This window comes from Carcharhinus amblyrhynchos, chromosome 20, assembly GCF_965287045.1.
Source record: "Carcharhinus amblyrhynchos chromosome 20, sCarAmb.v2.hapA, whole genome shotgun sequence".
Lineage (NCBI taxonomy): Eukaryota > Metazoa > Chordata > Chondrichthyes > Carcharhiniformes > Carcharhinidae > Carcharhinus > Carcharhinus amblyrhynchos.
This window is the reverse complement of record NC_137343.1, coordinates 45,296,505-45,310,993: the sequence shown is the minus strand read 5'-3', so window position 1 is coordinate 45,310,993 and position 14,489 is coordinate 45,296,505. Positions and strand designations below refer to the sequence as shown.

The following is a 14,489-nucleotide window of genomic DNA, read 5'->3' as shown; positions in this document are numbered from 1 at the left end:
AACAATATTAAGGCTCATGGAATAGGAAAGTCAGTATCAATTTGGATGAAAAATTGGCTTAAGGACAGAAAATCATGAGATGCATTATATGAATATTTTCAAACTGGTGCATTGCAGACAGTGGTGGCCCAAGGGTCAGTGCTAGACCACTCTTTTTTTTATGTGTGTGTGTATTTTTTATATATATATATATGATATTGGAATACAGGATGACATTTTAAAACTTGCCAATGGTGCCAAACTTGAGGTGTGGCAGTGGTGAGAATTGACTGCAACAAGACATAAATAGGTTAGCAGGATGGATAGATGGAATTTAATACAGAAAAGTGTGATGATACATTTTGGCAGATGGGCTAGGGAGAGTATTTATAAATCTAATAGTATAATTCTAAAGAGTGTGCAGAGACAGAGGAAGCTTGGGAGGGCAGGGGGAGGTTGGAGTATATGTTTAGATCTGTGAAGGTTATTGAGTACAAAAACAGGCAAGTTATGCTGAACCTTTATAAAAGATTTGGTTAGGCCCAACTAGAGTATTTTGTCCAGTTCTGAATATCACAGTTTAGGAAGTGTCCTTGAGAGGGTGCAGAGGAGATTTACCTGACTAGTTCTAGGGATGAAGGATTAAAAAGCTTGGGGTTGTTCTCCATGGTGCAAAGGAGATTGAGAGGCGACCTGATCGAGGTATGTAGGATTATGACAGGTTTTTAAAAGGTCAACATAGAAATGTGTTCCCGCTAACTAATGGGACAAATATCAGGGAACACAGATTTAAGATTCTGGGCAAGAGACGCAGAGGGGATGTCAGGAGGGACATTTTTGTGCAGTGACTTGGAACTTGCTGCCCATGAGAGTGGTGGAAGTGGTGGCAACCATGATTTGAAAAGAAAATTGAATGAGAACTTGAGGAAAATAAACTTGGATTGCTACAGGAATAGAACAAGGAATTGGGAGTGACTGGGTTGTTTGCTGGAGAACCAACATGTGTTCAGGAGCCAAGTGGCCTTGTTCTGTGCCCTAATGACTCTATGATTCTTCCCTCAATGTAAAGTTTAATCAACAGATTGTAACTAGAAGTTTGAACGTATGGGTATAGAGACCTAGCAGCCTAAGACTGCATTTATGCAGCAGCAAGTAGTCTTTTTAAAAACATTTTTCACTCCTTCCTTCAAGTTACAGGGCCAATGCTCATAATGGACCAGGCAAACCCAAATCCATTCCTTGCTTTCTTCCAAAACCAAATTCAAAATCCAATTGAATCCAATTCATGGCCCCTTCAAACAAGGTAAAGAAGTCCAAGCTAACAAGATAATGCATTGCACCCCATCTTGGGCTTGTGGTCTGCAGTTCAGGTTTGAAACACGCGGGTTCTGATTTAGACTTCCTAGTATTAAGGAAGGGGATCCAATTGCTACACTACATCACCAAGTTCACAGTTCCTGCCTCGATTCTATGTTCAGGATATTGGAAAGTCAAGTGTAAAACAGTGAGGCCTCAATGGTTTCAAACTTAGACTGTAGACCACTTATTTCAGTCCTGAGCAACTTGCACTCCATGCAAAGTTCAGATATCTTAAATGTTGGTACATTTACATATTCTTGATCACTGCTCAATTCACCAAGTACAATCTGCACTTTTTGCCTAACCCGGTAACACATAACTGGGCTTGTTTCTATGCGGGAGGTGCCTTCTTGGTGCCTTACATGGAATGCTGTAATTCCAACAGGGAAAAACAGAGATGCAATATTCTATCTTTATTTTATAAAAAAGAACAAAAAATTTGCCTGTATAAAGTTAAAAGGTACCAAAGGGCGGATTAGGTTTATGTACATCTCTGCCATATCCATGGTCACTCATTAGAATTTCATTTTTCCCATTCACACTTTTAAACAATGACAGACGGTAAACAAATGTGTAACTTAGTACATCAGGCAAACGGAAAACTACATCATGAAAAGTCTGAACTCAGCCGTTCCTCCTCTGAGAAGGCTCAAGGTCTGGCAGCTTTCACATCTGTGTTGCCCTTCCCGTTCTGTGGAAAGGAACAGCCAGTAAATTGCTGAGTGTCATACAGCATTGGACTTGGTAGCTTATAGTGGGCAAGGGCTGTGAAGTCACTCTATCTGGTAAGTAAGGGGGCCAGTGTACATTACAAGTTGGATAGAGTCTTTAATCTTGGTCGCTTCCAACCAAACTCTGGGTGGAGCATTAGCCCCCTGGTCACCGATGTCCTGCAGTACAGCCGCAAATCATCTCTCGTGTGCACAGCACAGCCGCTAGTTGTGAAGTGATGCATTCAGACCAGCAGCGCTGTTTCTGTGAGAAGGTCCACCTGGCGTGGGCCAGCTTGGTGTAACAAAACGTGGACCCATCTCTAAGGCTGAACCCCAAATCCTCTAAGTCCATCTCTCCCAAGCGGGGTCACCGGCTGACCACAGCAAATCTCCCAGAGAACTACCACGGTCAGATCTTCAAAACATTACTGGGTAGTGCTACTTGTCTCTCAGAAGATCCAGCTGGTCCTGATACTCTGTGAAGAGTCTCTGGAATCGAAGGTTCTGTCCAATCACGGGAAGCATCTCCTTTAGCAGCTCTCTCTTCCGTAGTCCCTGCATACAGAATGAAGAAATCTTTCAGATAACGGCTGAAGTAGCACTGATTTTTTTGCATAGCTGGTTGGGGAGTTTAGGACTAAAAGACAAAGCATACATATCAAGTCTGCAGACCACAGGATTCAACTCCTAAGTGTAACGGTACAGACTGCAGCACCTAAGTCCCTCAGGGTGACAGTACACTCTGCAGTACGCAATCCCTCACTGACATTAACAGTGCAGACTGCAGGATTCAATCTCTCACTCACATTAACAGTGCACATTGTAGCAAATTCAAACAATGCAGCAGAACCTGTCTCTCCCCTTTGATTGAGGTAGAATTGTGAGTTTTAATATGTTACGAAATGCATGTACCAACCGACGGTGGCTGTATCTAGAAAAGGAATTTGTCAATAAACCCAGTCTTTGAGACGAAAAAGTTAAAACTTTAATTTTTCCTATTTTTCTCTATTTCTCTCTCAACCAATGACACCAACACGTTCTGGAACCTGGTTCCACTGACACCCAACTCACAAAAGGCAATAAAAATACAGCATTTCTAAAATTCTGCAGATCAAACAGAACTATGCTGCTTGCAAAATACTGGTCACATTCTGATTACGTACGGAGATAACTTCAGCCATTCTCCAGTGTTTTAATGCTGTCGTCACACAGTAAAGATTTCTGCCTGAAGTGTTAAATTATCCTTCTCCAAGTTGCTGACTGCACTATGCTTACCAAGACAGTTGACTCCCACTGGCTACTGGAAGAGTTGTGCACAGGACCCAGCAAATCTTTACACAACTCCCTTAGTCGAGGCTCAAATCCTGCAATCAGAAGCAAGAGTCAATGGAATAGCTGAGCATAAATCTGAGCACTGAATCAAGGTGTGGAACTTGAGAGACTATCCTACCTTCGTTTACTAAATAGCGAGTGTAGATAAGAAGCCAGTGACGGTATTCCTGGCTAGATTTTAGCGTCATTGCGGCCGCAACCTGATTCTCCAGATAAGCCAGCGTCGTCCCTCGCTGTAAGACATGAGGCATCGAGGAGAGTCTAGCAGCCTGACGTCCAGCACTAGAAAATTCAAAGATTGACTTTACAGCTTGAGGCAGTGAAAGGACAGCCGAGGCACCAAGAAAGCTGCAGGCATAGGAACGAAGTCCATTTCCATAAAAATATATTACTCAGCGTTTCACTGGTTTATAAGGTGAAGGGATCTGCCCAGGCCTCAGACAGACAAGTAGTGATATGTTTCCCTCCTGAGCCTTGTTTCCTGATTGAGGTCCCCCCTCCAAGATCTGCTCACCCTCCAAGTGGTTCCCTGCTGCCCACCCCTCAGCATTTTCATCAAGAGCCCCAGCACCCCTGAGACCTCCTGTTCTGGATCCATCAAAAGATTCCTCACCCTTCCCTGCCTACTTACCTCCCATCCAAATCCTGGCTCCTCTTTGCTGGGAGAGGATATAGTTCCAGCAGTGTTCCCCACTCGAGGTTGCACTGGGACTACACAGCAGCCTCCTGCTAACAAACACTCCTTGGACCTGTTACATTCTACCCAAAGACTTTTCTGCTTTCACCCCCTACATCATCTAAACCCATCAGAATATCCGTCTAATTCCATTCTTCCACAACAAGAAGCTTTTCTAGCTTCTTCTTAATGCACCTATGCAACTTGCTTCAACTACTCCATCTGGTAGCTGACTTCCTCATACACCATAGGAATGGGAGTAAGTGCCTTAAATGGCAGCCTTATTAATATAAACTATGACTGTCACAGTTACACAACATTGGAGTACTGAGTCGGGGGTGAGTGATATTCAGGGGAGAACATCCACCTGGCACTCCAACTATAACTAGTAGGAGAAAACCAGAAATTCTTGATGCATCATACGACCTAGAGGTGAGTAACATAAATATTGCATTATATTGCACACCTTGCTGAGGTGCAGGATCACTTCAGGAAGTTGCCTTTAACATCACAGTTTCAGCAATTAGACAAGTGCATGTTCACAATGTAAAGGAAACCAATTCAATCTCAATGGAGAATAAAGAAGATCAATCTTGATGAAAATCAATAGAAATAATATTTCTAATCAACAACTTCGGAAACGGTAACAAGTGAATTTTTAAAAATCATGGATTTGCCCCTTTGTTGCATTGATGGATAGATCAGCATTGTGGCCACTTACTTTATCCCACAACCTTGCACTGTAGCCAGGGGCCCCGAGCACAACATGGCCTCTTGAGAAGTTAAACAACTGCGGTAATCTGCACACTGAACCAGCGAGTCCTGTTTATCCGAGATCAAATTCCTTAAAGATAAAGCAATCCAAATGAGACAAGAGGCTTGAAGACAAATGACACAAGTAGAGTTTACTGGACTGCCTAAATCATCCCTCATTTGGTGTCAAATCATTGTAAATTCACAAAGGATGTGGAAAGTAGCCTACCACGATTAGAAGTTTGCGTCACACAAATAAATTATTATAAGCGAGTACGCTCTCCCATCTGTATACTGAACTGATATTATTCCCAGTAACAAATAACTGTCATTATGTTAGTTTTGTCATCTCAGCAGTTATTTTTCAGGATTGTAGCAGAATCCTATGTTGGGTTACATCTATACATATTTGGTATGACCTCGCCCTCCATGCACTGTCAATTTAGTCCAGATTACTAACAGCCCTGGAGTGCAGTGTGGCTCTTGGGAATTAAGTGCGGCAGCAGCACAGGGGTTCGCATTATTATTATTTGTGACCAAAGCACTACACCCATCCTTTACTCTTTCCATGCTTGGTCATGACCTGCTCCAGTAACATGAGCAATTCTCAAGGGGCCAAGAACCACACACACTCACATCTACGCACCAGGCTATTATGAACATCCAGTGACAAGAAAACTAACTTGCTTGGCCCACACTGAGCAGATAAGTTGGTGAAAACTACTTGCAACTGGGAGGACGTGCAAGTTCAAACTGGCAAACCTTTTACACAAACTGTCAGGTACCTCCCATTATGCACAATAATGTAAAATCCTTAAAAAGTCCCACCAGGATTTCTTATTGTTGACACAGGTCACTGGAAGAAACCAAGTCAATACTGAAACTTTAAATATTAATTGTTTTCAGCTATCCGGAATGAAATATTACTTAATGTCAAGCATATACTGAACAGAAAAAGACAGTGCAATTAATTTGCTCAATAATCCAATTATGTTCAGCAAAAGGCACCTTTGGTGGTGGCCGCGGCATAGATTTTGTCTGTACACTATGACGTGTACCCAACCGTAAAGTACACTGGCCCATCCTCTGAAAGTGTTGGATGTAGTGAAACTACACAGGAAGACCAGTTTGTTATCTTTACAAACATCACCATACTGCTGCCCACAAAATGGATTATTTATAGTAAGGGGAACTCCCAGACTCACTAGAGATCTAAATCTGATTTTAAAAAAGTACTCCAGTGTGCTATTTATGATGTCTGACGGTCGCACTTGATCTATTTGAAAGAACAGTTTGGTTACACATCATCAGATAGTCAAATCAGTTCATTGCTCTCAGTCAGATATTTTCATAGGTTTATTCATCTCAAGATTCACGTAATGCAATTTAAAATGATTAAGTACATTACAAAGCTTAAAAAGAAAATAAAATAAAAGAAAAAACTAAAATAGCTGCAACTGCTTAAATAAAAGGACTTGTTCTGACTGCTTTGACATCTATTGTAAAAGTGGGTGGTGTTCTCAAAGCAGTTGATATGGAGTCTCATCACAAAGCTTTGACTCAAGAAGTTGAAGGCAGTCTGGCACTAGGAAGGAGGACTTTCTTCCTCATTAAATGACCATGAGTATGATCACTGGTCTGGCCATCATTCAAAGTGCCACGAGCGCTCAGAGGTACCACACTACATCAATCTGCATGGTCTCTGAATTGAACGGTCAAAACAGAATTGGATATATAGTTGGAAAGGTGAAATATTTACAGGCCCATGGAGAATAAGTGGGACCAACTGGATAGCTTCTTCAAAGACTCAGTTACAGGTATGATAGGCTGAATGGCCTCCTTCAGTTCTGAAAGATTCTCTGATGGAAATTAGAAACTCATGGCCCTAACACCATACTATTCACTCACCCACCCCAACACAGCTTCAAGTCATAATACCAACTTCTCTGTTCATTAAGGTGCTGCTACATTCACTATCCAACTTTATAATGTTATAGTTCTCACCAAGCATACGCAGGGCACTATTTTTTATACAGAAGATGAATGATGGGATTTAGTTTATCAAAAACAGATTGACGCTGCCGTACTGTACCTTTCAAGCTGTCCTGCCTAATTATTAATCCCATGATCATTGAAATTACAACAAGGAGACCATTCAGCCATGCATTTCATTCCTGTATCAGTGTTAGGGCTCCACAAAGCATGGTAGCTATAACCTCTAAACCGTGCCCTTTTCCCTCCATCCATCGTATCTTTTTCCATTTTAACTCTATCAAAATCATATATTCGACACCAGAACTGGTTTGGCTTCAGTATGTTTAACAATGTTTTCTCTCCCCTTCACAGTATACGTTCACTGGCCTCTGAGTGACTGACTGGAGACTGCAGTCTGCAGTGGGGCTGTGTGTGTGTGTGTGTGTGTGTGTGTGGTGGCAGGGGAGGGGTGGGGAGAGAGAGGGGAGAGAGAGAGAGAGAGAGAGAGAGAGAGAGAGGAGCGAGAGAGAGAGAGAGGAGAGAGAGGGGAGAGAGGGGAGAGAGAGGGGAGAGAGAAAAGAGAGAGAGAGAGAGAGAAGAGAGAGGAGAGAGAAAGAGGGGAGAGAGAAGAGAGAGAGAGAGGGGAGAGAGGAGAGAGAGAGGGGAGAGAGAAAAGAGAGAGGAGAGAGAGGGGGGAGAGAGGAGAGAGGGGAGAGAGGAGAGAGAGAGAGAGGAGAGAGAGAAGAGAGAGGAGAGAGAGAAGAGAGAGGAGAGAGAGAAGAGAGAGAGAAGAGAGGAGAGAGAGAAGAGAGAGAGAAGAGAGGAGAGAGAGAGAGAGAGACGGGGAGAGAGAGGGGGGAGAGAGAGGGGGGAGAGAGAGGGGGGAGAGAGAGGGGGGAGAGAGAGGGGGGAGAGAGAGGAGAGAGGGGAGAGAGAGAGAGAGGGAGAATGACGTGGTGAGAAGGTGCTGATAGGATGTGAGAGTGTGTGGGGGGCCTGCAGGGGATGGTGAGAGTGTGGGGGCAGACTTTATCTCTTGAAATTTGATCATTGGTCCCCCGAGTGAGGAATGTTTGAAATGTGCCCCTTCCACGTGAAAAGTTTGGACGCTGGTGTAGAGGGTATTCCAGTCAAAGTTACGGGATTTCAGATGAGTGCGTGGGCTTTTGGAAGCCTTTTATTCATGGGAGTGCTTTGATAGCTGTTTAGTCGGTGGTGATTTTTGAGGGAGTGTTTTGCCTGTCATGCTTGCTACAACAGGAAGCCACGCAGACTGCGTAGGTCTCAATATTCCAGAAATCATCCTCATGGCTTCTCAAAGATGGATATCTACCACATTTGTGTGGCAGCTCCTGAGCCTAGCTGAGCAGCAATACTCTGCTGTTGAATAGAACATGGTAAGTGGAGCAGTGTTGGCTTTGCTGTACCAGGTGGTGCCTGCCAGTTTCTGAATGAGATTCACTCTTCGAGGAAGACAGCAACCTTTGTGTGCTCCGCCTGTTAAAGCAAGTTTCCAACCTAAAAACCTACAAACCGATGGTGTCAAGAAGGTAACCAAATCATGGCCAACAGGCACCCAGTCCAAGCAATAAACCCTCAAAAAAATAGTGGATACTGTGCAATGATATGAGGTAACTGAAGGTATGGTCAAAGGCTTTCTAAGCAGTGAGAGACAATAAAGTGCAAGAGTGCTGGGAGAAGGTTCCAGGCTGTGAAGCAAAGGAGGTTGAAGTGACTGGCATAAAACATGACAAGAGGGGTGTACACAAAGGATCAGAGTATCAGAAGAACGGTGAACACATGCTGACACAATGTAATGGGGAAGTTTGCAAGATGGAAATGTGGAGGGATTTGTAAATAATATCAAAGATTATTAATCTGATGCGTTGAGGTAAAGGAGAACTGATGGGTGAGAAGGGGCTAGGACTCAGTGCAGATTGCATGGTTTTGAGCAGATTGCAGTTTCCAAAGGAGAAAAGTCAGGAAATCAGCAAGGACAGAATTCAGCCCAGTGAACAAGAGTTTCAGACGCAAAAGGAGCAAGTTACTGATGAAGGCAGCCGATATAGTATTATGAAACATATGTCACCTGGATGGTGAACTGAATGTGGTTTTGAAATTCAGTTCTCAAAATCAAGCAAAAACTGAAGACACTGCATACAGTCAAACTCACAGTAGTTAGGGAATTGGGTTTTAGGGTGAAGAATATTTGCTGGGAGCCAAATTGATTTTAGTTTCAGATTTTTTAAAAAATCACCTGTGAAATAATGACAGTGGAGTTAAGGATTATGGCGACAAAATATAACATTCATGTGACAGCGTCAACATCAGAAAACTGTAGGGAAACCTCTCTTTCCTTTCCATCACTGACCAACACACCTCCCAACAAGGCCCAATTCCCCCTTGAACCAGGAGGGCTTATCTGATCCATGATTAAAACAAAATGCAAAGATTGCCCATCAGCAGAGTATCCAGCAAGGTTCACCTTCTGACCTGTTAGACCATAATTCCTTACCATGTGCATAGGGACGTGTTGAAACAGTATGACTTGCCATTGGATAGAGTGACCACTGGGACACCATGGTGTGTGAGCAGCGATTGTGTTATAGTGGTATCGTTACCTATGAACAAAAAGTGATGAAAAGGTATTAAAGCTCAGCCACCAACTGCTTCATAATTTACAGCTTCCAAACCAAGGAATAAAAACAGCAGGGTTCACATAGCATGCAGGATGATTATAATGCATTCATCATACAGTCCACTGGGTCACATCCCCTAATACCCAGGTGATGACATTCCGTAATACACCAACCTTGGTCAATAGTTCTGCTACACAGCATCCTATGCTAGGGATTACAGTACATTTTATAATATAATACCTTTGGTCTGTGATTACACTGTCTTGGGCAGCACGGTGGCACAGTGGTTAGCACTACTGCCTCACAGCACCAGGGACCTGGGTTTGATTTCTGGCTTGGGCCTTTGTGTAGAGTTTGCACATTCGCCCCCTGTCTGTGTGGGTTTCCTCCGGGTGCTCCAGTCTCCTCCCACTCCAAAGGTGCGCAGGTTAGGTGGATAGGCCTTGCTAAATTGCCCCCTTAGTGTTAGGGGGACTAGCTGGGATAAATACATGGGGTTATGGGGATAGGGGCTAGGTGGGATTGTGGTCGGTGCAGACTCGATGGGCCAAATGGCCTCTTTCTGCAGTGCAGGATTCTATGATTATTTAATAACAATATTCATGGTTTGGGTTTACCCTGCATCCTACAATACAGCAGACTTTGATAGTAAATTCAGCTCACTTTATACTACATCACCTTGCCTCAAGAATTACATAATCTTCAAGTATAAAATCCTGACAGCATTGGTATCACATATATTCTAAATAATGTTTGGTACATTTAGCCAGGGCTTCTTTTAGTGTACAGGGTTCAAATTATCGCACTCCCATATACCTGTCCTCCACTGCGGCATATAGCAAGTGACTACAATATGGCCCTGCTTTTACAACTGGTGCTGGAATCGATTCCCATTCCAGTTAGGGAGAGAAATCACCAAAACTAAATCAAATAAATGGTTTTGTTTCATTGAGAAGATTGTGGCAGTTAAAAAAATGTTGCAGGTGCATCTATCAATAGTTGGTACATCACTCGAACACTGAAATTGGCTACTAATCATTATCATGAAAATATGCAATACAGAAGGTTGACCATTCAGCCCATCTTGTCTGTCAGGTCTTTGCAAGAACTATATTGTTTTTCCATAGCCCTAGAGTTTTTTTCCGCAAATATATATCCAATTCACTTTTGAACATTAATATGGTATCGATTCCATCTTTTTAAACAGTGCATCACAAATCACCATAACTTGTGCTATGCTAAAAAAAAACTAACTTCCCCTCTGGCTCTTCTGGCAATTATATTAAATCTAACCCATCTGGTTGCTGACCCTCTGTCCATAGAAACACTTTCACCTTATTCTCCTCTATGAACACCCTTTGTAATTCTGCTGCAACCCTCTATCGCAATGACCAGTGGCCAACCTCAAATTGTTGCAAAGACAATTAATTTTTGTAAACTGTTAATATCTCCTTTACAAAGCAAAGCCATCTAGGTGGTTTGATTTCATTTGTGTGTTCTTAACCCTTCTTTGGCTGGTTTAGGGCCTTAAAAATTAGGTCATATTGTAGTCATACTAAATTTCCCTTCACCATTTCGGCTTCAGAAAGAAAGAGTTGCATTTTTATAGCGTCTTTTATGATCTCAGGATAGCTCAAAGCATTTCACAGCCAACAAAGTACTTTCGACATGTAGTCACTGTTATAATTCGCGAAAGACAGTATTCAATTTGCCAGGTCCGACAAACAGCAACATTATAATATTTATATAATGTCTTCTTGTGATATTGATTGAAGGATAAATATTGGCTACGACAGCTGAGATAAGCTTCCTGCTCTTTTTTGAAATAGTGTCACGGGATCCTTTATGCCCAGCTGAGAGAGCAGTGGATCTCATTAACATCTCATCCAAATCATGGCACCTCCAATAGTCAACTCTCCCTCAGTTTTGCACTGGAGTGTCAGCCTAGATTTTTATGCTCAGGTCCTGGAGGGAGAGCAGAACACACAAATGTCTAACTCAGAGGTGAGATTGTTACCAAAGGGGATAGTTATGGACTTCAGAAAGCATAGTGGAGGACGTGACCCTGTCTACATCAATGGGGGTGAAGTGGAAATGGTCAAGAGCTTCAAGTTTCAAGGTGTCCAGATCACTAACAACCTCCCCTGCTCCCTACACACTGGCGCTATAGTTTTGAAAGCCCACCAATGCTTCAAAGGCGGAGGAAATTCAGCATTTCCACTGTGACACTCACCAACTTTTACAGATTACCATAGAAAGCATCCTTTCTGGTTATATCACAGCTGGTTATGGCTCCTGCTCTGTTCAAAATCGCAAGAAACTACAAAGGGCCGTGAATGAAACCCAGTCCATCATGCAAACTGGCCTCCCATTCGTTGACTCTGTCTACACTTCCTGCTGCCTTGGGAAAACAGCCAGCATAATCAAGGACCCCAACACACCCCAGACATTCTCTCTTCCAGCTTCTTCCATCGGGAAAAAGATACAAAAGTCTGAGGTTACATACTAACCGGCATAAGAAAATTTTCTTCCCTGCTGCCATCAGACTCCTGAATGGACCTATCTCATATTAATTTGATAATTCTCTACACCTTAGCTATGACCGTAACACTACATTCTGCATCTTCTGCGTTCTTTATGTACAGTATGCTTTGGTTGAATAGTGCATAAGAGACAATACTTTTCACTGCGTATTTATACATGTAGCAATAATAAATAAAATCAAAAAATCAAGTAAGATGTCGCACAACACCAGGTTTAAGTCCAACAGGTTTATTTGGAATCACGAGCTTTCAGAGTGCTGCTCTTCCATAGGTGAGTGGAGGTTAGTTCACAACCACAGCATATATAGGCAAAGACACAACTGCAAGATAATTACAGATTGAAATGTGAAGAATGGTTAGAATGCGAGTCTTTACAGGTAATCAAGTCTTAACAGATACAAACAGTGTGTGTGCGGAGAGAGGGATAATCACAGGTTAAAGAATTGTTTCAAGCCAGCACAGTTTGTAGGATTTTGCAAACCCAGGCAGTATGGTGGCATTACATGTAGTGTGACATGAACCCAAGGTCCCGGTTGAGGCCATCCTCATGCATGGAGAACTTGGCTATCAGTTTCTACTCAGAGATTCTGCATTGTTGTGTGTCTTGAAGGCCATCTTGGAGAATGCTTACCCTAGGATCGGAGGCTGAATGCCCTTGACTGCTGAAGTGCTCCCCGACTGGAAGGGCCCATGGCCCTTCTGTAATTCTCCTGCCTGGCGATTGTTGCACAGTGTTCGTTCATCCGTTGTTGTAGCGTCTGCATAATCTCGCCAACATACCACGCCTCGGGACATACTTTCCTGCAGTGTGACCGTGCAAAAACTGATAGCCAGGTTTCGCACGCATGAGGATGGCCTCAGCCAGGATTTTGGGTTCATATCACACTACTTGTAATCCCACAATATTGCCTGGGTTTGCAAAATCTTATGATATGTCGAAGCTTGAGACAATTCACACCTCTTTAATCTGTGATTATCCTTCTCTCCCCACACGCTGTTTGCACCTGTAAAGAGTTAATTACCTGTAAAAACACGCATTCCAACCAGTCTGTAATTATCTTGCAGTTGTGTCTGTGCCTCTATTTGCCCTGTTTGTGAACTAACCTCCACTCACCTGATGAAGCAGCAGCGTTCCGAAAGCTCGTGATTCCAAATAAACCTGTTAAGACTTTAACCTGGTGCTGTGAGACATCTTACTGTGCCCACTCCAGTCCAACACCGGCATCTCCACATCAAAAAAAACAACTGAGCTGCAGCCAACCAAGGAGCTCGTAAGGAGCATAAAAACAGTTTCTGTAGCCTCCCCCGTATATTAATTTACAGTGACAATGAGTAATCTGTACCCGAAGAAGATCTGGTCTTTTCACACAAAATGTCAAATGATGAGCACGTCATTTATCACTTTCAAAAGAAAATCATTTCTGAAGTAAGTGAAGTAATTCCTGTCCCAAGATATCAATTAAACATGAAAACACACATTTGAGTTTGAGTCCAGGGTTTACTTTCAAAACTACCACAAATGCTAAGTGTTAGGATGAGTGATCAAGGGTCTTCAAGTATATTCCTGCAGAATTGTGCATGGAACTTAAGTGTTCTGGGGAAGCATTACTGGAACTGCTGCCCCCAATACCTAGTCCTTCTATTTCTCTGTAAAGAGTTACTAACTGCTCCAAAATGAGCATTCACTTTGATAAGTTGTAGTTGCAGTTGCAATGTAGGAACATGACAGCCAATTTTCACACAGTTACAACCCTCAAGCAGCAATAAAGACATAACTGTCTTTATTTTTTATGTTTACTGTCAGTGTTTGAGGAATAAATACTGTACCCGGTTTTGCAATAAGATATCTTTTCACACAAAGTATCAAATGAAGGGCATGTCATTTATTGCTTTCAAAAGAAAATCATTTCTGAAGTACCTGAAGAAATTCTTGACCCAAGACTATCTGACAAAATGGGATGTTTCTTTGAAGTGTTTTTGCTCTCCTTATATAGGGATTGGGTTGTTGGGATGCTCCAGTTAGATCAAACTAGTAGAAATGCTAACAAAACTTTGGGAACACTAATAAACCATATGGAGTGAAAATGGAACAGAGGGTTCGGGCTGAAAAATTGGTGAAAATATTTATAATTCACATGCCTGCTCATTAAATGTGACGTGGGGGGAAAAAAACATTTTCTTTTCTCAAGCTTAATTTGATTGCTCGGAAACAGATGCACAGGAACAGACAAAAAGGAACTGAGACTGCACTGACAGAAAAAGGCACAATCGTTTTATTTTAAGTTGTCAAAGCTCCCGGCTAGGTTTCAGTACAACCAGGTGCAACTGACAAACAACCCAGTGAAGGTTCAATAGTCTAATGTTTGTATTTTGTAATTGTGCATTAGAAATTTACAAGAATTCAACCAATTTAAGAACATTACAAAAGCAGATTTATGGTAAAAGCTTTTTTTAAGTTATCTGTAGTTAATGGACAAGAAATTAAATGAATTACGTACATCCAATTAATCCCAATTGTCCA

At 42.4% G+C, this 14,489-nt stretch overlaps 1 protein-coding gene across 2 annotated transcripts in view; it reads right to left on the bottom strand.

Annotated features, from left to right (window-relative positions):
* Window positions 1-1,738: 1,738 nt before the first annotated feature.
* The window catches only part of hira (histone cell cycle regulator a), a 94,855-nt gene continuing 82,104 nt past the window's right edge, over window positions 1,739-14,489 (bottom strand). For both annotated transcript variants that reach the window (XM_080208511.1, XM_080208512.1), the window contains 5 exons: window positions 9,302-9,407; window positions 4,781-4,903; window positions 3,502-3,665; window positions 3,327-3,415; window positions 1,739-2,606 (listed from right to left, as the gene is read on the bottom strand). In XM_080208511.1, coding sequence (XP_080064637.1) covers window positions 2,490-2,606; window positions 3,327-3,415; window positions 3,502-3,665; window positions 4,781-4,903; window positions 9,302-9,407 — 599 coding nt within the window. In that variant the 3' untranslated portion in view covers window positions 1,739-2,489. The remainder of the gene's footprint in view (window positions 2,607-3,326; window positions 3,416-3,501; window positions 3,666-4,780; window positions 4,904-9,301; window positions 9,408-14,489) is intronic.